This window comes from Elephas maximus, chromosome 7 (assembly GCF_024166365.1).
Source record: "Elephas maximus indicus isolate mEleMax1 chromosome 7, mEleMax1 primary haplotype, whole genome shotgun sequence".
Lineage (NCBI taxonomy): Eukaryota > Metazoa > Chordata > Mammalia > Proboscidea > Elephantidae > Elephas > Elephas maximus.
The window spans coordinates 37,203,192-37,226,462 of NC_064825.1; the positions used below are offsets into that span (position 1 = coordinate 37,203,192).

A 23,271-nucleotide genomic window follows, 5' to 3' on the forward strand; every position below is an offset into this window, starting at 1 on the left:
TTCTACCCAACTAAAATTTTTGTAGAAATTCATCATAATTACTTACATTACATAGACCCTCAACGTTCTTGTCCATCTTTCATTTTGTTTGCTGCTTTCATAGAGCTCACAGTTCTGCAGGGAAACTATATGTTAAACAAACAAACAAACCCATTGCCTTTGAGTCAATTCCAACTCCTAGTGACCCTGGAGGACAGAATAGAACTGCGTGCAGGGTTTCCTAGGAGCAGCTGGTGGATTTAAATTGCCGACCTGCTGGTTAGTAGCTGAGCTTTTAACCATTATGCCACCAGGGCTCCATATATTAAGTGGGCAGTTGTAAATGTTGAGATGCTGAAGGACTCTCTGTTTCAGTCAGTGGTCACCGCTTTCAGTGCTAACATTCTCTTTCAAATTCTAGGTTTGTATATCCCAAACTTATTGGATGCCTCCACTCATATGTCTAAAAGATATCTCTCTTAAACTTAACATATCAAGAGCCAGCCTTTTTATTTTTCCTGCAGAATTACTCTTATCCACATTCTTCTTCATTTCTACCATTGATAAGTTCACCTTCTAGTTGCTGAGTCCAAAAGCCTTGGCATTATCCTTTCCTCCTCTCTTTCTCTCACACCCCATGTACCCTGTTACAGTACAAACTGTTGGACCTATTTTCAAAATATACCCAGAATCTGATCACTGTTTTTTATTTCCATGTGCATTTGTTTTGTTTAAGCTACCATTGCCTTTCAACTTAATAATTACACTAGTTTCTTTATCTATGTATAATTTTATTTATTTTCTTGTTGTTGAGAACATACCCAGCAAAAAATAGTGACATCGATTACTTTCTTTGAGTTGTATAACCATTCCCACCCTTGGTTTCTGAGTTGTTCCCCTCTCGCATTAACATAAATTCACTGCCCCCTAAGGTTACTATCTAATCTTTCTGTTGATGTTTTCAGTTTGATCCCATATAGATAGTTCTTCAAAGAGAGTAACACTCAAGGCAACAGTTTTTACTAGTTAAGCTAAACTATTGTATGGTTCTAAGAAGACTTTGGGGGATATTTTTGGTTTAAGGTTTAAAGATTATCTCAGGGCAATAGTTTCAGGGGTTCATCCAATCTCCTGGTTCCAGGAAGTCTGAATTCTGTGAGAATTTGAAATACAATAGTTTCTTAACTGGCCTCCCTGTTTACAGCTTTAACCTTCTACAGTCTAAATTTTCAAGACGGTAGCCAAAGTACAAAACCAAAACCCAGTGCTGTCAAGTCGATTCTGACACATAGCGACCCTATAGGACAGAGTAGAACTGCTCCATAGAGTTTCCAAGGTGCACCTGGTGGATTCGAACTGCCAACCCTTTGGTTAGCGGCCGTGGCACTTAAACACTATGCCACCAGGGTTTCTGTAGCCAAAGTAATCCTATTAAAAACGTTAGCCATGTTACTGCTCTGCTCAGAATTGCTTTCCATCTCATTCATAATAAAAGCCAAAGTGCTCACAATAGCTTATATGGTCTACATGATATTCTTTTATACTCTTCCCTTATCTCTCTGACCTAATTTCCTACCATTTTCCTCCTCACTTAATCTGTTCCAGCCATATTGGCCCCCTTACTGCCTTCCAACAAGCCCACCACAGCTTCTTGAGGCCTTTGCATAGAATATTCTTCTATTAAATATTCTTCTGGCTTACTCTCATTTTCTTAAATACTCACCTTTACAGTGAGATTTGCTTTGATCAGCCTACTAAAAAAAAAAAAAAAAATTAACCAGCCCAACACATTCTATTCCACTTCTGTTTTATTTTTCTATTTAACATACATCACCATCTAATAGACTATCTGGAGCCCTGGTGGCACAGTGGTTAAGAGGTTGGCTGCTAATGAAATGGTCAACAGTTCAAATCCTCTAGCCACTCCTTGGAAACCCTATGGAACAGTTCTACCCTGACCTATAGGGTCACTGTGAGTCGGAATACACTCAATGGCAATGGGTAATAGACTATATATTATGCTTTTTATCTTATTATCTTCCCTTTACAGTAAAATGTAAACTCTATGAGGTAGGGCTTACTGTCTAATTAGTTCATTGTTACATCGCCATTGTTTGGAACATGCCTGGTGTATGTTCTTAACACGTTATTAACGCTCTTTAAATATTGGTGAATAAACAAATGAAGAGTTACCCCACCATCTAAGCTTTCATTTTTTTTTTACATGGATTTGGAAATCCCCAAGATAGAGGTTAAACCCCGCTAGAACACACTGAAGGAGAAAATGTGAAAATAATCTGCAACAGCATTCTCCCATTAAAAAAAACCCTCTGCTTTAGAAGAGCTTACAAAGAAAATTTAGAACCCTCACGTGAAGTGAAAACTACAGAAGGAAAGATCAACAGACACAAAAAATGAGAGAATTAAATCTCTAAGAAATCCATTTAATAAAACTCTCAGATAGAGACCATAAAATAAGAATACTTAAAATGACTAAAAAGTCAAGGGAAGAAATTGAAACTATAATGAAAGAATAGGGTACACAAAGCAAACTTCTTCTTTGTCTTAGAGGTACCTCCCAGTCCCCGGGCTCAAATCTTCACCTTGCTCTCAGGTCATAAAAAAACACCTTTCAAATTTTGCAGAGTCTATCTCCCCAGTTATTTTTTCTTTCATTTATGCATATAATAACATCTTATTTAGGAACACTTTGTTAGGTACTGGAGGTATACAATGGTGAAAAGACATTCATGACCCCTGTTTTCCCGGAGTACCCACTCAGGAAGACAATACATGTGTATTATATAGATAATTGTCAGTGTGATGCGTATGAAAAGGCATATGTGTGCTAAGGAAGTAAATTAGGAGTTCAAACCTAGTCTAGGGTTTTAAGAAAAAAATGTTTTTTATATTGTTCTTTACTTAATACTACCACCATTACCCTAATTAAGGCCCTCATTATCTCTTCTACCTTTATCATTCTCCCTTATCTCCAACTTTGACTAAATTTGTCATGATTAAATGTATTGGCATTGTCTAATTACAGTATGGCTACAGCCTTTCCTGTTTTTTTTTTTCTTCTCCCCCTCCTCCCCGATTCCTCAAACGCTTCTCATTTTCCCAACATTTTTGCTTTTGTTCTTGCTGTTTCCTTTGGCAAAAACATACTTCTTGTTCTGATCTGTTTTCTAAATCCCAACTCAAATTTCCTCTTATAGGAATTATTAGTGAATGTTACCTGAACTCATAGCACTTGCTCCTTCTTTATTTTTTATTTTATATTACACTGTAATATGTCATTTTGTGTACTGTTGTACTGCGTCTTAAACATAATGACATTGAAACCCATACAAGGTTTAAAAATCTAGAAGCAAGAAAGGGACAAAACAAGGTTCAAAGCCTAATTCTTTTAGGCAAATGACTTTGGATAAGTTGTTTAATTTTTCTAAACTTTAGTTTCTTCATTTATAAAGGGAAGATAATATTATCTGACTCAGAGATTTATTGTGAGGGTTAAATGAGGTGAAAATATTTCCTAATATGTGATATATTTAAGATGGTACAGACAGTTTAAAGCAATAATTGTACTTTAATTTATGGTAAATTAATATGAAATTAATAATAGGAAAAATCCTTATTAATGTAAACCATCGATTAGTTTTTTAATTGTGTTATTGTGTGTAGTCGAGTCAATTGCAACTAGTAGAGACTTTATAAGACAGAATAGAACTTCCCCATAGGGTTTCCTAAGCTGACATTTTTATAGAAGCAGATCACCAGGTCTTTTTTCCCATGGAGATGCTGATGAGTTCAAATCACCAACCTTTTGGTTAGCAGCTGAGTGCTTAACCATTGGGCCATCAGGGCTCCTTTCTTTTCAATTAGACTTTTAAAATTATTTCTGTTTTTCACTTTACTCTTTAATTTTACTAACATTATATTTTCATAGTATTTATTTTTATGGTTCCCCACATGTCTGTCAGTTTGTCGTACTCTGGGGGCCTGTGTGTTGCTGTGATGCTAGAAGCTATGCCACAGGTATTCAGATACCAGCAGGGTCACCCACGGAGGACAGGTTTCAGCTGAGCTTCCAGACTAAGATAGACTAGGAAGAAGGACCCAGCAGTCTACTTCTGAAAAGCATTAGCCAGTGAAAACCTTATGAATAGCAGTGGAACATTGTCTGATATAGTGCTGGAAGATGAGCCCCCCAGGTTGGAAGGCACTCAAAAGATGACTGAGGAAGAGCTGCCTTCTCAAAGTAGAGTTGACCTTAATGACGTGGATGGTGTAAAGCTTTCGGGACCTTCATTTGCTGATGTGGCACAACTCAAAATGAGAAGAAACAGCTGCAAACATCTATTAATAATTGGAACCTGGAATGTACGAAGTATGAATCTAGGGTAATTGGAAATCATAAAAAATGAAATGGAATGCATAAACATTGATATCCTAGGCATTAGTGAGCTGAATTGGACTGGCATTGGCCATTTTGAGTCGGAAAATCATATAGTCTACTATGCTGGGAATGACAACTCGAAGAGGAATGGTGTTGCATTCATTGTCAAAAGGAACATTTCAAGATCTACCCTGAAGTACAATGCTGTCAGTGATAGGATAATATCCATACGCCTACAAGGAAGACCCATTAATATGACTATTATTCAAATTTACGCACCAAACACTGGGGCCAAAGATGAAGAAATAAAAAATTTTTATCAGCTGCTTCAGTCTGAAATTAATCGAACATGCAATCAAGATGCATTGGTAATTACCAGTGATTGAAATGCAAAAGTTGGAAACGAAGAAGGATCAGTAGTTGGAAAATATGGCCTTGGTGATAGAAACAATGCCAGAGATCGAATGATAGAATTTTGCAAGATCAATGACTTCTTCAGTGCAAATACCTTCTTTCACCAACATAAATGGCAACTATACACATGGACCTCACCAGATGGAACACACAGAAATCAAATTGACTACATCTGTGGAAAGAGATGATGGAAAAGCTTAATATCATCAGTCAGAACAAGGCCAGGGGCCAACTGTGGAACAGACCATCAATTGCTCATATACAAGTTCAAGCTGAAACTGAAAAAAATCAGAGCAAGTCCACAAGAGCCAAAATATGACCTTGAGTATATCCCACCTGAATTTAGAGACCATCTGAAGAATAGATTTGACATATTGAACACTACTGACTGAAGACCAGACAAGTTGTGGAATGACATCAAGGACATCATCCATGAAGAAAGCAAGAGGTCACTGAAAAGACAGGAAGGAAAGATAAGACCAAGATGGATGTCAGAGGAGACTCTGAAACTTGCTCTTGAGCATCGAACAGCTAAAGCAAAAGGAAGAATTGATGAAGTAAAAGAACTGAACGGAAGATTTCAAAGGGTCTCTCAAGAAGACAAAGTAAAGTATTATAATGACACGTGCAAAGAGCTGGGGATAGAAAACCAAAAGGGAAGAACACGCTCGGCATTTCTCAAGCTGATAGAACTGAAGAAAAAACTCAGGCCTCGAGTTGCAGTAGTGAAGGATTACATGGGGGAAATATTAAACGATGCAGGAAGCATCAAAAGAAGATGGAAAGAATACACACAGTCATTATACCAAAAAGAATTAGTCAATATTCAACCATTTCAAGAGGTGGCATATGATCAGGAACCGATGGTACTGAAGGAAGAAGTCCAAGCTGCTCTGAAGGCATTGGTGAAAAACAAGGCTCCAGAAATTGACAGAATATCAATTGAGATGTTTCAACAAACAGATGCAGCGCTGGAGGTGCTCACACGTCTATGCCAAGAAATATGGAAGACAGCTTCTTGGCCAACTGACTGGAAGAGATCCACATTTATGCCTATTTTCAAGAAAGGTGATCCAACCAAACGTGGAAGTTATATAACAATATCATTAATATCACACGCAAGCAAAATTTTGCTGAAGATCATTCAAAAAAGGCTGTGGCACTATATTGACAGGAAACTGCCAGAAATTCAGGCCAGTTTCAGAAGAGGACGTGGAACCAGGGATATCACTGCTGGTGTCAGATGGATCCTGGCTGAAAGCAGAAGATACCAGAAGGATGTTTACCTGTGATTTATTGACTATGCAAAGGCATTCAACTGTGTGGCTCAAAACAAACTATCGATAACGCTGTGAAGGGTGGGAACTCCAGAACACTTGATTGTGCTCATGAGGAAGCTTTACGTAGATCAAAAGGCAGTTGTTCGGACAGAACAAGAGGATACTGATTGGTTTAAAGTCAAGAAAGGTGTGCATCAGGGTTGTATTCTTTCACCATACCTATTCAATCTGTATGCTGAGGAAATAATACGAGAAGCTGGACTCTGTGAAGAAGAACGGGGCATCGGGATTGGAGGAAGACTCATTAACAACCTGCACTATGCAGATGACACAACCTTGCTTGCTGAAAGTGAAGAGGACTTGAAGCACTTACTAATGAAGATCAAAGACCACAGCCTTCAGTATGGGTTACACCTCGACATAAAGAAAACAAAAATCCTCACAACTGGACCAGTGAGCGACATCATGATAAACAGAGAAAAGATTGAAGTTGTCAAGGATTTGATTTTACTTGGACCCACAATCAACAGCCATGGAAGCAGCAGTCAAGAAATCGAAAGATGCATTGCATTGGACAAATCTGCTGCAAAGGACCTCTTCAAGGTATTGAAGAGCAAAGATATCACCCTGAAGAGTAAGGTGCTCCTGACCCAAGCCATGGTATTTTCAATCACATCATATGCATGTGAAAGCCGGACAATGAGTAAGGAAGACCGAAGAAGAGTTGACGCCTTTGAACTGTGGTGTTGGGGACGAATATTGAATATACCATGGAGTGCCAAAAGAATGAACAAATTTGTCTTGGAAGAAGTGCAGCCAGAATGCTCCTTAGAGGCAAAGATGGTGAGACTGCGTGTTACATACTTTGGACATGTTGTCAGGAGGGATCAGTCCCTGGAGAAGGACATCATGCTTGGCAGAGTACAGGGTCAGCAGAAAAGAGGAAGACCCTCTACGAGGTGGATTGACACAGTGGCTGCAACAATGAGCTCAAGCATAACAACGATTGTAAGGATGGCGCGGGACAGGGCAGTGTTTCGTTCTGTTGTGCATAGGGTCTCTATGAGTCGGAACTGACTCGATGGCACCTAACAACAACAACAACAACAACAACAATTTTTTTAGTCACTTACTATTTATGGGAAATGATCATTATTTTTGTCTGTTCTGATAACAATTCCTTTTAAATATTGTTGTTAGATGCCACTGAGTCAGTTCCAACATAAAGAAACATAAAGAAAACAAAAATCCTCACAACTGGACTGATGAGCAACATCATGATAAACAGAGAAAAGAATGCTTTTGATTTATTGACTGCTGCTTCCATGGCTGTTGATTGTGGATCCAAGTAAAATGAAATCCCTGACAACTTCAATCTTTTCTCTGTTTATTGGTCCAGTTGTGAGGATTTTTGTTTTCTTTATGTTGAGGTGCAATCCATACTGAAGGCTGTGGTCTTTGATCTTCATTAGTAAGTGCTTGAAGTCCTCTTTACTTTCAGCAAGCAAGATTGTGTCATCTGCGTAACGCGGGGTGTTGAGTCTTCCTCCAATTCTGATGCCCTGTTTTTCTTCATATAGTCCAGCTTCTCGTATTATTTGTTCATAGCAACCCTCTGTACAACAGAATGAAAACACTGCCAGGTCCTGCGCCATCCTCACAATCATTGCTATGTTTAAGCCCATTGTTGTAGCCACTGTGTCAATCCATTTTGTTGAGAGTTTTCCTATTTTTCACTGACCCTCTACTTTACCAAGCATAATATGCTTCTCCAGGGACTGATCCCTCCTGATAACATGTCCAAAGCACAAGAGATGAAGTCTCTCCATCTTGCTTCTAAGGGGCATTCTGGTGGTGCTTCATCCAAGACATTCTGGCAACCATTCAGTATTCTTCACCAACACCATAATTCAAATTTATGAATTCTTCCTTGGATTTCCTTATTCATTGTCCAGCTTTTGCATGCATATGAGGCAATTCAAAATATTATGGCTTGGGTCAGGTGCACCTTAGTCCTCAAGGTGTCATCTTTTTTTTTTTTTTAGACTTTAAAGAGGTCTTTTGCAGCAGATTTGCCCCATGCAATATGTTGTTTGATGTCTTGACTGCTGCTTCCATGGTCATTTATTATGGATCCAATTAAAATGAAATCCTTGATGACTTCCGTCTTTTCTCCATTTATCCTAATGTTGGTTATTAGTCCAGTTGTGAGGATTTTTGTTTTCTTCATGCTAAAGTGTAATCCATACTGAAGGCAGTAGTCTTTGATCTTCATCAGTAAGTGCTTCAAGTCCTCTTCACTTTCAGCAAGCAACAGTGTGTCATCTGTGTATCACAGATTGTTGATGAGTCTTTCTTCAATCCTTCTTATAATCTAGTGTCTTGGATTATTTGATCAAGTATGGTGAAAGAATACAACCCTGGTACACACTCTTCCTGATTTTAAACTGTGGGATATCTCCTGGTTCCGTTCCAATAACTACCTCTTGGTCTATGTGTAGGTTCTGTATGAGCACACTTAAGTGTTCTGGAATTCCCATTCTTCACAACGTTATCCATAATTTGCTATGATACACACAGTCAAATGCCTTTGCACAGTGAATAAAACACAGGCAAACATCTTTCTGGTATTCTCTGTTTTCAGCCAAGATCCATCTTCCATCAACAGTGATATCCCTCATTCTGTATTCTCTTCCGAATCCAGCTTGAATTTCTGGCAGTTCCCTGTCAATGTACTGTTGCAACCGTTTTTGAATTATCTTCACCATACTTATACCTGCATGTGATATTAATGATATTGTTTGCTATTTTCCGCATTCTGTTAGATCACGTTTCTTTGGAATAGGCATAAATATGGATCTTTTCCAGTCAGTTGACCAGGTAGCTGTCCTCCAAATTTCTTGACAGATGAGTAAGCACTTCTAGCATTGCAATAAAATAAATAAATAAAAAGTGAGTCAAATTGAATTTAAAAATAACCCTCCCAAATAAACAGCAATAGAGGTAGTATGAGAATATGACAAAAGTAGCTGATGTTAAATAAACATTGAGATAATGTATACTAAGTACTGTAGTGGATAAAATGCTTTATGTATCTTAATGGCAAGATACTTTAACTTCGTGTAAAGATGGTTAATGTAAAGTGGCTGACATACAGGTTGCACCTAGCAAGTCAGACTTTTTTTCATTTTCTCCTTACTTAACCATCAAGGATACAACACAGTGATGCTAGTACACATTTTTTAAAACTATATATATTTTTAAGCTGCAGAAAGATGGCAATTAATATCAGGAATATTTTCAGTAACATTGCCTACAATTGACATTTGCACTGATGGTTTTAGCAGCTGCTGTTTCAGTTTTATGTAGGTGGCAGGATGGAAAATGGAATGGTCTGTATGTTTTTGAGTGTAGTTTTCATTAGCAGGTCTCATTTTTATGGAAATGAAAGGGAGTTTATTTATTTATTTTTAAAGCCATTTTATCTATTTAATTTTGCAAAAGACTCTGCCTATGAAAGGGGAGGAATTACAAAATGTAAAAATGGCTGACAAATGGTAGGCTATGAATCCTTGATTTCCCTTTAGAAATAGTATTTTTGAATCACTTTGAACCCTTTTTATAGTGGCTTTGACTTACCTCATAGTATGAAGAGTATGATATAAAAATGTGAACAAAGAACCCAACGAAAAATCAAACCTGTTGCCATCAAGTTGATTCTGATTCATAGTGACCCTATAGGACAGAGTAGAACTTCCCCATAGAGTTTCCAAGGAGCACCTGGTAGATTTGAACTGCCAACCTTTTGGTTAACAGCTACAGCTCTTAACCAACCACTACACCACAAGGGTTTCCATGAACAAAGAAGGCGATAATAATGCTTACTGCGTGTCTGTATAGTAGTGCCTCCATTTCTCTTCTCCCAGAACTGTGAAGCAGTTTTATTCAAAGCGGGTTTTTTTTTTTAATATGTTCATTCAGCAAATAACTATTAAATTATTTTTAAAATGTTTACTAAGTGCCTACCATGTGTAAGGATTCCTTGGGTGGCCTAAATGGTAATGCACTCAGCTGCTAACAGAGAGGTTGGAAGTTGGAGCCCACCCAGAGGTACATACCTCAGAAGAAAGACCTGGATCTACTTCTGAAAAAATTAGCCACTGACAAACCCTCTGGAGCACAGTTCTACTCTGATCTGAAACACGTATCAGTGTAGACTCGACAACAAGTGTTTTTTTTTCTTTTTTCTACCATGTGCAAAGGACTATGTAGATCTTTGAGGGTAAAAAAATAAGGAAAATATGGTTCTTTTCCTGCATTACTTACAGTCATCTGACAGGAAACAAGTAAGTTCAAAATAATCACAAATAGATGTAATAAAAGCTAAAACTGAGTTACATACAAAATAGTATCAAAACATGGAAGAGAATGACTGGTTCTGTCTGAAGCGTCCAGGATAGGTTTCATAGCGATTCCTTGAGCGAAGTCTCAAAACATGTCTAAGGATTTGTTATATGGAAAATGACAGGGAACAGGAAATGAGGTGAAGAGATAGAACTGAAGGCCGAGAAAACAGCACGTGAAAAGATGCAAATGCAGAGTGTGTCAGGGAAAAAGGGACGATATGGCAGGGCTAGAGGGTCACCAAAAATGACCACTGAACTTAAAGATCATTGTATTACAGATCAATTTTGAGGTAGTAAATATCATGAACTATTAGATTATTTGAGCTTAGGGGGAACTTAGAGATTTATTATGTAGTCCAACACCAGAGGTAAGACAGCAGGTAGAAATGAAATTAAAACCAAGAGTATTGCTTCCCCAAACTAGCACCCTACCAATTCTGTTATTGAGATAGCTAGAATCCTGGGCTGCCTAACTGAATTACAATTTATAGGAAAGTTCCCATTCCAAAGGGCTCAGGTTAAGTGAGTTGTTTTTAAATATCTGTATTTGTGGCATGTTGGGTGGGTGGCATGCTTTGGGAGGACATGTGAATTTACAGGATTGAGTTACATTCTCAGTTATAAAATTATTCAATTACCCATCCTTCACCACTGTGTAGCTCTTTCAGAAAAACTACTTATAGCTTTGTTTACTGTATTGTCTGTTATACTTAAAAATCAAAGTTCTTTCATTTTCCATTAGATACTGGCTGTTTCTTGGCTTCTGGCTGATGTTCTTCTACTTTGCTCCTCACCTACCCCCACTTAGCTCCACATTCTTTTTTTTCGTCATCACCATATCCGTCTATATTCTCAGTTGTAGCATAACTTAAAGGATTTGAGCAAATCACAACATGTGGGTTCAGAACTACCATATAAGTTCAGGATCCATTTGAGTTTTTATGAGAGGTTTGTCAAATGAAGAGAGCCTCTGAAAAGACTCTTTAAAAAAAATATCAGAAAGAAAAAGCTATTTTGCCTAGAGAGAGACACTTGTGATATGGAAAGTCTTGGAATTTATGAAATATTTTTACAAGAGGATGGAAACTGATTTGTCTTCTCTACTAATGGCCTATAAAGGGGGCAAGGACTTAAGAAGAAAGAAGATAGACTTTAATGGTGGAGATGGATAAGTACAAATATAAAAAATAAATAAATAAAAACCAAACCCATTGCCATCAAGTCAATTCTGACTCATGGCGACCCTATAGACAGTGTAGAACTGCTCCATATGGTTTCCAAGAAGTGGCTGGTGGATTTGAACTGCTGACCTTCTGGTTAGCAAGTGTAGCTCTCAAATACTGTACTACCCCAGTGCCGTCGAGTCGATTCCTACTCATAGAGACCCTATAGGACAGAGTAGGACTGCCCCATAGAGTTTCCAAGGAGTGCCTGGTGGATTTGAACTGCCGACCCTTTGGTTGGCAGCCGTAGCACTTCACCACTACGGCTCCACAGATACAAAGGGAGTTTTAAAAATCATTCTTCCCTGCTTCATAATAATGAGCAAGCATTGTCTTTCTAAGGAAACCATGGTGACGTAGCGGTTCAGAGCTACAGCTGCTAATCAAAAGGTTGGCAGTTTGAATCCACCAAGTGCTCTAAACTATAGTGGTATTTGTCTTCTCTGGAAGTTAGAGGATGGGTAAAATTAAAAGCAACATTTTTTATTGCATGCATACTGTGTGCCAACATCACTCCAAATAGTTTACTTGTGTTATCCCATTTGATCATCAATATCAACAAAATAATGATTTTCATTATTAGCCCATTTTATAGTAAGTTAATATAACTTATCCAAGGTCTTAAATATGGTGGTGATAATTGATCTGACTGCTAAGTTTAGGCAACTAATTTTTGTATTGTAGTGCTTTTAACTAGAAGACTTTTTGGAATCTCCTTCATGCAATATTTCGCAGGAAATTCTCTACATACTATTGCCCCATATGCTTATTTAAACATTGAAACCTCATATGCATACTTGTACATTCACCAGTTGTTTGGGGGTTAGACATGTGCCACTTTGACTTGCTTTTGTTGATAAAACTGATGATTAGAGTAGTAAGTTCCTCGGTTGACACCATGGCATCTCAGGGGTATATGAAACTCAATAAAGGACCTTGGGGTGAGAGTGTATAGTTTTGATGCCAGTGCAGGGCAAGACACTGACCTTAGAATCACCAAAGGAAGATAAATGAAACTGAGACCCCTGCATAAAACTGAGAGCTTAAATGAAAAGGGTTCTAAAAAACTTTATTCATGGGTCCAGGGTCCAATATAAGTGGGGGGAGTGGGGGAAATGAATTTAGCTTTTTTGAGTGGGGGGAACCAAACTAAAAATTTAACATGAAAACTGCTCCTGACCTATTGAAATGTCTAGGCAAGTAGTAGAAGAATGTGCGGAACTGTTCTTAGCAACACTTGTACAACTGAAGGCCCCTGGGACTCCCACAGAAAGTACAGTCTTGCTAAATAAGAACCCAGAATAAAAATATACAAATGACATAGAGAAACCATAAACTACGTGTGAAAGCAGCAGGATTAGTCCTCCAAGAAAATTAGGTAATACGAGTATCAGGTAGATGCTACAAAATAAATGTTTTAAATTATTATAGAGGAAAGGATAAAACTGTAATAAAAGAACAATGGCCCTGATAAAAGATCAGATAGATTTTAAAAAGAAATACATAAAACTAAACATTAAAGAAAAAAATAATTCATTGAAAGTAAATATTCTGTGGTTAGGAGAAACTGTAGATTAGAACTGAATATAGTCATTTTAGAGTATAGATCAGAGGATATAAGACTGAAATTAGCGAAGAGAAGGAAGGGGAGGGAAGCTAGAAGACGTAAGTAATATGGTGGTAGAATAAAATGGTCCAGGAAAATATATAATAGAATTTTAGGAGAGAAGAGAGAGAATGAGGAAGAAGAAACATTAGAAGAGATATTGAATGAGATATTTAATTATTAGATTAGAGAATCATAGTGAGTTCCAAACGGTATTAAAAAGATAGAAAATACTGTAGTGAAATTGCAGTTCAATAAAGACAAAGAAAATTCTTAAACCATAGAAAAAAGGCATTTCTTATAATAGAGTAATTAGGCTGATAGCAGACATCTCATCATAATAAATAAATAACAAACAAACCAAAACAGATGCCAGGAACAGTAGAATAATATCTTTACAAAGTTCTGAGGAGAAATCATTGTCAGTCTAGAAATCTCCAGTTATCTATGCTATTATTTACAGTGTGATGTAAAGATAGACACCCTCAGGAAAAATGGAAGAAGATTAAGCATGTTTAACCGTAACAGACTTTTACAGAATGAACTAGAAAAATTGTACATCAGTGAGTAAAAAAATTTAAATCAGAAAGAAGGCCTGGACGGTAAAAATTATGATGAGAAAATAAATAGATAACATGTGGGGGTCATTTAAAGAAAACTTAAATTGTAGAAAATAAAATAATACTAGTAATAGTAACAGCTTTTTCATGGGGCATTAACAACATGGAAATATAATACTGTAAAATAATAACATAGAATATTTGGGGTAGCATTAAAGGACTCCATCGTACAAATTTATGAAAATGAAATTGAAAAGTGAAATCAAATGAAAAGGACAGTTCGCCCTTTAGTTATCAAGATTTTTATGAAGCATGGTGATTAAGAGCCCTGGTGGTATAAACAACTAAGTGTTTGACTGCCAACTGAAAGGCTGGTGGTTGAAACCCACCCAGCTGCCCAGCAGGAGAAAGACCTGGCGATCTGCTTCCATAAAGTTTACAGCCAAGAAAACCCTGTGGGGTAGGTCTGCTCTGTCACATGGTTCACTCTTAGTTGAAATGGACTAAACAAAACCCAACAACAACAAAGTATCGACACACGTAAATAAAAATACAATATTCAAAAAAAAATCCCAGAAACAGACTTATATGTACACATATATGATATAGACATATGACTCAGGTGGTGTCATAAATCAGTAAAGAAAAGGAATAGCATTCTTATATAACAGCAAAAATGTAAATAAATGGTGCTGAGACAGTTAGACATTAATATGGGAAAAAATGGATGCCTATCATACACCTTACATTCAGAAAATTACAGACTTCAATTGGGAGTGTGTAGCAAGGTGTATATAAGTTTTTGTGTGAGAGACTGACTTGATTTGTAAACTTTTACTTAAAGCACAATAAATATTAAAAAAAAAATTAAAGACTATAAGAAACAAAAAATTTAAATTGTTTAGATGAAAACATAAGAATTTTTCTTATGAACTTGGGATGGGGAAATTTCTGAATTTACAAAAATGTACAAACAGAAAGGAAAACAATAATAAATTTGAGCGCATTTAAATATTTACAAAGATTCTATGATAAAACGTGAATGAATTTAAAAAATAAGTCAGAGACAGGGAACCTGGATTTTCAACGTGTGAAACAAAGGATTAGAGTTCAGAATACGTAAAGTAATTCTGCAAGTCAGTAAAAAAATATAACCCAATTTAAAAACGGGCAAAGCCTATGAAAAGAAAAGCCAAAAGCAAACCTGCTGTCCTCAAGTCAAATCTGACTCATAGTGACCCTATAGGACAGGGTAGAACTGCCCCATAGGGTTTGCAAGGAGCACCTGGTAGATTTGAACTGCTGACCTTTTGGTTAGCAGCCATAGCTCTTAACCATTACGCCACCAGGGCTTCCCTGTGAAAAGAAGAAAGTCCAAATGGCCAATAGACATATGGAAAGATGCTAAGAATCACTAGTGATCAGGAAAATGTGCACTAAATTCCAAGGAGATAGCATTATGCCCTTTGGGGAAAAAAATCAATAAATCTGGTTATACCAAGTGTTAATGAGGATGTAGGATTCATATAAAATACTAATAACGTAAATTGACCTGAATGACCCGTTGCCATCTAGTAGGATTCCGACTCATAGGGGCCCTATACAGCAGAGTAGAACTGCCCCATAGGGTTTCCAGGGAGCAGCTGGTGCATTCTAACTGTCGTCCTTTTGGTCAGCAGTCAGGCTCTTAACCACTGTGCCACTACGGCTCCAATCATGTAAATTAGAAAGCAATTTTTACTCACACAAAATTATATATAGACACACCTTCTGACCCACCAATTATATTTCCAAGCACTTACTCTAGAGAAAGTTGTCTGTGCTTTAATGGGACAGATGAAGCAATGTTTATCGAGCACCGCTTTTGAAATGAATGTGAGGTGAGGTTTCGTAGGGAGGTTTTAAGAAGAGTTTACTTCTTCAAAAATTAATTGACTCAAATAAGGCAAAATATTAACATTTATTAAATCTGGGTGATGGCTACCTGAATGAGTATTATTTTCTTTGCGTTTCTGGGTGCCTAAAACATGTCATGATTAAACATATAAAAGAAAGTACATGTAAGATATTTGAGCCTTGAAGAATGAGTTTAATGGTTTTGAGAGCAGAGAAAAAGAGGTAGGTTTAGTCTATTTATAACCATCGAACTTATTATTTGGACTGACAAAACTTTTTTTTTCCACATTTGTCCATGTCTGATTTTTTCTTTGAGGCAAAAATAAGTGTCTTTCTCTTTGCAAGTGGGTCAGATTGTATACATTAGTTCTAATATACATATATATTCATGGTGAGCTTTTTGCCAGTTGCCCATAGAGATAAAACATGCAGGGAGATTTAGCTATTTTTTATCTTTTTTATAGTTAAGTAGTAATGATTGCACTTTTTCTAGCTAACATTTGTTAATGGGCTTAAATCATGTAGAAAGCAAAGAACAGTTGGTTATTTCCTCCCTGATTTCCCACATCATTTTTATACACCTCTTATAATGCCATTCTTTCTTGAAATTTATTTCTTTATACTAGAAAGGAGGGCTTGTACGTTATTTATTTTAGAGTCCTCAGTGTATGATATATAGTAAGTGCTCAATACATTTTTGTGGTGCTTACCTTTTTTAATCAAACAGGTAATACCGGAGTACATTCTTATTGCAGAAGACCCAAATAATACACATACATACAGACCAAGACGTAGCCATTTTTATCTTCCATGTTCTACTGCTCTCTGTAGAAGTCAAATACTATGTTTATCCTCTTTTAGACATATATTCTATGTAATGTACATTTTATACCTGCTGTTGAATGATGGACTAATAAGAGATCTCAAAGGGTCATCAAATATGAATACCAAATATTCAAATACACCAAGCAAAAAACCTTGAGTATTTACGGATTCTGTATATTAACCCGTTTATTTATGTCTCGAACATGTGTTTGGTTTGTAATAAACACTGAATCTAGCAAGTTTTGGGAGCAACCAGATATTAGTCTGGGGTTTAATTTTTTACCTCCGTTTTTATAATTACCTATGATGAATATGTGATTTTTAAAAGAAAATTGGTCATGTGTTAGGCAGAAAATGTAGTTGTATAACACTTAATAAAAAGCTTGATTTAAACATTGCATTTACCCTGAGAACTCAGAGAAGGCTCACATAGTGTGTGTGTTGAGGCATGAACCCCAAAGCTGCTTAAGAGGATTAATGTTGCATCTCAAACTCAGCTGCACGGGTAGGCTTCTGTCATATGAGAGTTATTAAAAGTAAATTTATAAAGGAAAAGGTCTGTCCAGCTACTGACAATACACAGATGGAAAGCGTCCAAAAAATGTGTTTTCTCTACACAGCAGAGCTACAAAAGTTATTTATCTTAATCAGCAGAGCAATGGTTAGAGACTATTAGGATTTACTGTAGGCAGCTGCCACCTTCTTCTGCTCACAGAGAACCCAGGGAAGATGGTTGTAAAAATATGGCAGTGACTTCATTCCATTGACATGACACCCACCTTTCAAACAACTTTTACAACTGCAAATGTGTGGATATATTTCTACTGACTCTTCCAAACTTTCCTAGTTTGTGGAGTTTCCTGGTTTGTCAGAAATTCTTTTGACAAATATATATCAGATCTGTACATTGTGCTAAGCACTGTGCATAGCATGAGCACGGGCTGTCACTACAAATGTCCTACCCACACTGCTTTTCTACCTCCAACGGCCTATTCAACAATCAATAGTTAATATTTTTATTTTTAAAGTTAATCCTTTGCTGGTATGCCCAACTTACTTTCTAAAGAATTCTATTGTATTAGAATTCTTTAATATAAATTTAGTACAAATTTAATGTTACTATATTAATTTTTTTTTTATATTAAATTACTATATAAAGCCTTACGGGTCAGGTGCATGTGGAAGGTTGGTAAAGGTTCAGGATAAAAGTAAAACAAACAAAATGACCTAACATCAAAGATATCTCCAGATTCCAGTTTTAGTGACTTAGAAAGTGTTAACTTATGAAGAGAGTTCAGAAATTATTTTGTTATCTGACACTCTGATCAGAGTAAATTAACCTTCTTTGATTCCCTCCTAGGATATCAGTGGTTTGAAAGCTCAGTTGTTTTTTTTTCTCACCACTTTTTGTCTGATTTCATCATGAAATGTTAAAAACAGACTTTCCTACTCATTAATTTAGAGGGAGTTGCTTCTCTCCCCTTTGTATACACTTATTCTGTTAACTGAATATTCTTTTAACTACAACATGGCTTGGACAAACTTGCATGCAGGCATAATGAATACCTTCAGCATCATGACAATATTAGGGTAAGCTGTGGTCCTGCTGAGTACCTCCCTGAAAACTAAGCAGGAGTTAGTTATTTGTTGGATTTCTGTGGCACTTTTTCTTCTAAGAGCACAGGGTATGATGTGGAGAACTTTGCACGGGGGTTGTCTTAAGAGTGTCAACAGGAAATTGAAGGAAAGTAGAGCTCGTAGGAAGTGAGAGCATAGAGCAAAAGGAGCAAATAATGGCAAAACCACACCTGGGTGGCAGCTAGGAATGTCAAAGAAGGTAGAAGGAGCTGGGCTATCCCAAGGGTGCCACCGTTGGCTTTTCAGAACACTGAGTCATTTCACCACAGGCTATACCCCTGGTGAGCTTTCCGCTCAGTAAAACCCATTGCTGTCGAGTTGATTCCAACTCATACGGAGTCAGTTCCAACTCATAGTGACCCTATAGGACAGAGTAGAACTGCACCATAGGGTTTCCGAGGAGAAGCTGGCCGATTAAAACTGCCAGCCTTTTGGTCAGCGGCCATAGCTCTTAATCACTGTGCCACTGGGGCTCCATTCTGCTCAATACTCACATGAAAACCTAGAAACCGGATCATAAGCTCATAGGGCAGGAAAAGACATTAAACATTATCTGACCTATTCTTTTAATTTATAAATGAGGCAAACCAGTTGGAATCAGAGCCAGACTTAGAATCCAGGCCATTCATTTATTTTACAAAACATATAGTGAATGCTTTCTGCTAAGCACTGTCCTAGGCACAGGGGTTAGCTTAGTGAATAACACGGACGTGTGTTCTGACTATTGCACACTGCTTTATTATACCTGCAATTGCCTACACGGACCTCCAATACACTTAGAATCCAGCATTCAGTTGACTCCAGGCCCAACCCTCTATGGGATTAGACCTCAAGAGACAAGCCGAGAGAAGGGGGTTCCTCTGAAAAAAAAAAGGAAAAAAAAAATTTTTTTTTGAAGGGTTTACAAAAGTGTTGATGTTCTGTGTCCCGTAGATGCTCGTAGACGCTCCTATCCAACTAGCTGGAAAATATTTACTGAATTGCTTCTAAAAGTTTTTGTGTCAATGGAAGGCAGGTTTTCCTTGCCAACATGATCAGTTTTTTGTTCTCCAATAGGATTGGTAAAAGGGGTAAACATTATCTCTCATTTGGGAGAACAATTGTCTCTTAAAATTGACTTTACCTTAACAGTGCCTGCATTGGGAATCTAAACCCTTACAATTGAAGTTGTAAGCACTTAGTGGTAGAATAAAACGTGAAAACTCTTTGATGGAGCATGGCTTAAAAGCAGCCATAAGTCTACCTTTCCAAAGGTGATACTACAGTCATCGTTTAACACTGGGTATCACTATAAGAGGAAGCCCCAGTGGTGTAGTGGTTAAATGCTACGGTTGCTAACCAAAAGGGGGGCAGTTTGAATCCCCCAGGCGCTCCTTGGAAACTCTATGGGGCGGTTCTACTGTGTCCTGTAGGGTCACTATGAGTCAGCATCGACTGGACCACAACGGTTTTTTTTTTTTTTTTTTTAATCGCTATAAGAAAAATCTGGGGAATTAAAAAAAAAAAACAGATTGAATTGCTTAATTTAGTTTAAAGATAGATTTAAGCCCTCTCTCCGTTCCTAATCCCCACCCAGAAAAACCTGTGCTCAAGAGAGTGGGTCTAGTTGCTATGAAGGTAGAAACAATGAGTCCAAAAACTAAGGACCTTCATAGAGGCATCTGGGAGGACACATGATCCTGCTCCCTTTACCCCTCGTCCTGTTGAAGAGGGAGCAAGAGAGGGATGCTTATTCTTCTAGCCACCCTGACAACCCGTTAGTCCTCTCGGTGGATTCCGCCGGGATTCAAGCTCCAGGGACACCTGTTTGTGCCTGCAGGGCTGTGGCGGTGGTGGCCTCTCCCCCTTGCCTGGCAGCTCCTGTATTGGCTGATTTACCTGTAAGGCTGTTTGTGGATCTCTTTTTGCGCGGCCACTACCGCCAGCACGTACAGTTAACACAGAGCAAAGCCAAGCGAGGAGTGCAACTGCCGGAGCCCAGAGCAGGAGGAGATCCGCCTCCCGGACGAGTTGACTGCGGCTTCCCTTCCTCCTGACACACATGGAGTTTGGCGGTGACGGTGCCTAAGAACTGCAGACAGACACTTAGCCGACTGGATGTGTGTGAGCTGGCTAGGGAGGCAGCACCCGCCTCACCCGGATCTCCTGCTGGCAGGATGTAAATATACCTGCATACTGGCCAAACAGGACTGCTTTCCCCCCCCAGCCCCCTCCCTCCTCCCACCCTCTCCCTCAGCTAACCAGCATGAGAGGAACTGAGAACGCAACAGCCTGCAAGTGACAGCTCCAGCCGGATTCCGTTTGTCTCCGAGCCCGGGAGCCCGAAGTGGGAAGTTGATTGTGCAGCAGCTTCGTTGTGAATTCCTTCCACTGGCATCGCTATGTTTGCCTCTATCTGGTATGCCAAGAAGCTGGGTCGCAGGTTCGTGCACAATGCCAGGAAGGCGAAATCAGAGAAGGTATGGAACTAGTGGGGCTGAAGATTACCTTTGTGATTTGCCAACCGCCTGCTTCTGACTGCTGGTCTGAGTACAGCCGCAGCCTTTATTAGCTTGGGTTGAGAGCCTGCCTCTCTCTGTGAATGTGGTCCATGCCACTTGGAGAAGGGGTAACTCGTGGTGCCTAGCTCACTTGGGAGGGGAGCGTTTGGTGTTAAGCAGGATCATTGGCTATTCAAAATATTTTGTGAAATCATCAATTGATAGAGTATCTCCACAGAAACTTAATATTCCTTTAAATGACATAGATAAAAGCAGTCTAGCAGCTGCATTTTTTGCTTGTTAAGGGAGCTCTCTAGTAAACTTGTTGCTATACTGCATTATTTTTATTACTATAATCTTTGGTTCTGAAAGGGTCATTATAGATACCTGAGCCTTTCTCTAGTATATAGTGTGTCCTAGTTTGTGTCCTAGGAGCACATATTTAGGACTTTCAGTAACATCAACCAGGCTCCACAGGGGTACTTGATATCTTTTCAGAACAACAAAGCCATCATTTTAAAAGTGTTATGGTGAGGAAGAATTAAATTTATAATTGGGTAGTCATAAGCATTTAGAGAATGGCTTTGTATTTCTTTTATGCAGTTGTTTCTAGAGAATCTCCATGTATAGTTTGCTCATTGGTTATCTTTCTCTGTGAAATTAAAATGGCCTGTACGTCCTAGGATGCAGTAGGAACTTGGGGATAACAGAAGTGTTTTCTGAGGCATTGGCCAAATCGTCATATTTAGGGAATCAGTATCCAATTTGATAAATGTTGGGGAAACTTCTAAAGGTAGCAAAATCTTGTGAAACTGAGATTTTCCATATTACTCTGAGGATGCAATATTTGGCCCAGGCCCTTTTCTGCCTTTAAATCTACTTGAGAGATTGACCCAGTGATGGCCGTCCTGCCCTGTGACACAGTTCTTCCCCTCAATTGTAAAGATTCCTTCAGTTTAACTTGCTATTCATTCCTTCAGGGTAGGAATGTTGATAAAATGAACAAGAACCCAGCGATAAACCAAGATATCATTGTTTGTAGGGTGAAAAGAGACACTGGTTTTAAGTTTGTAGCCTTTTGGAATGTCCAGATCTGAGGATTTTAGAATGGTGTTTGACTTGTTATTTAATGGTGTTTTTAGTGGGAGAGGATCAGAGGAGAGTTGGGGTAGGATCAGACCCCTCCTCATTCTGTATAGCACAAGTAAAAAGATTGCAAACCTAACGGTACCAGTACCAATACCATATATATTGAACAATTTTTTTGTTTCTCAAGTAATTTTTAAGAAAAGAGACTTGTAAGTAGGTCTTTTGTTGGAGCCAAATGTTTTTAAAAAGTGCCTTCTTCCTATGAAAATTATAGGTTGTATGGATGAGAGAACTGTCAGGCACTATGAATGGCTCTGAAAGCCACTGAGAGATAATGTTTTATACCAAATTAGTATGCAAAGAAAAGTTGAATTTCCCAGTGCCTCTTAATTCAGGCTTGGGCCCAAATGTGGAGCAGAGCAGGTCTATGAATTCAATGTATAGAATCAAAAGGATGTCAGTCCAATGAAGTGACACAGGCTTCTGCTTCTTGAGTGTAGGAGAAGCTAGTAAGGGGTCTCTGATACCTTCTCTTCGTTTTTGTGATGACTAATACTTAAAAAAAAAAAAAAAATTTTTAATACTTAGAACAAGCAAGGTAGGGGGGGACTAAATTGGGGTAAAGGGTTTTAAAATTCTTTGTCTTATTCAGAGAGCAAATACACTCACACAAGGAAATCAGTGTTGGAAAACTGAAGTTTTGCTCTCTGAGTGATAAAGACCAAAGGAAAAATGACTTATCTGATGTCCTTGTCTTAGCCAATGGAGCAAGGAGGAGTTAATTTTGAACACGAGGTAATGATAGCCAACATGAAAATAGCATTTCTCTTTCTCGCTCCCTTTCCCTCCTCCCCCTACCCCATGGCATTTGTATTCACAGGGTTCCTGGAATAAATTAAAAGGTGTGTTGCTTTGAACAATGCAGATACTCAACCGATGCTTGTTGAATGGAAATAATTTATTTATTCTGGATACCTAATTGCATTACATGGCTTGTTTAAAACTATTACTGTGAACTAATATTTTGTTTAATGATTCTGGTAATATATCGTAACTAGAAGGCAGTGAAAAATAATACTGCAAGCTGAATTAATTCATATAAAGTACTCTTATAACATCATAGATCAGATAGTTGCAAACACAGAGGGAGAAATAAAGTGCTAATGATATGTTGCCACACTTTATCACCAAATAGAGGAAGATGTACAAAGTAAGATTACTATTGAATCTTATTTAGAAAATGACAAATATACTTAAATGTGAAATAACCTTTGATAGGTTCAGAGCATATTTTAGTATTGGGGGGACATACATCTGTATCATGGACACTTACTGTGATTTTTAGTACCCTCTGTAAAAATCTGGCTTCTTTTTGCAGTAGGTAATCTAGTTTATTTCTTCCTACTCTAGTAAAACAACCTACAGCCATCGTAGCCCTTCAGCCTTATTTTAGCTTTCTGGTATGTTCTAGGAGTA

The 23,271-nt window shown here is 38.0% G+C and overlaps 1 protein-coding gene across 12 annotated transcripts in view; it reads left to right on the forward strand.

Moving 5' to 3' along the window:
- DLG2 (discs large MAGUK scaffold protein 2) overlaps positions 1-23,271 on the forward strand; it is a 2,175,949-nt gene that overhangs the window by 1,159,205 nt on the left and 993,473 nt on the right. For 2 of the 12 annotated variants that reach the window (XM_049891093.1, XM_049891095.1), the window contains exon 1: positions 18,042-20,685. The exons of the other annotated variants lie outside the window; for them this stretch is intronic. In XM_049891093.1, coding sequence (XP_049747050.1) covers positions 20,608-20,685 — 78 coding nt within the window. In that variant the 5' untranslated portion in view covers positions 18,042-20,607. Of the gene's footprint in view, positions 1-18,041; positions 20,686-23,271 lie in introns of those variants that run through there. 12 annotated transcript variants of the gene reach the window in all.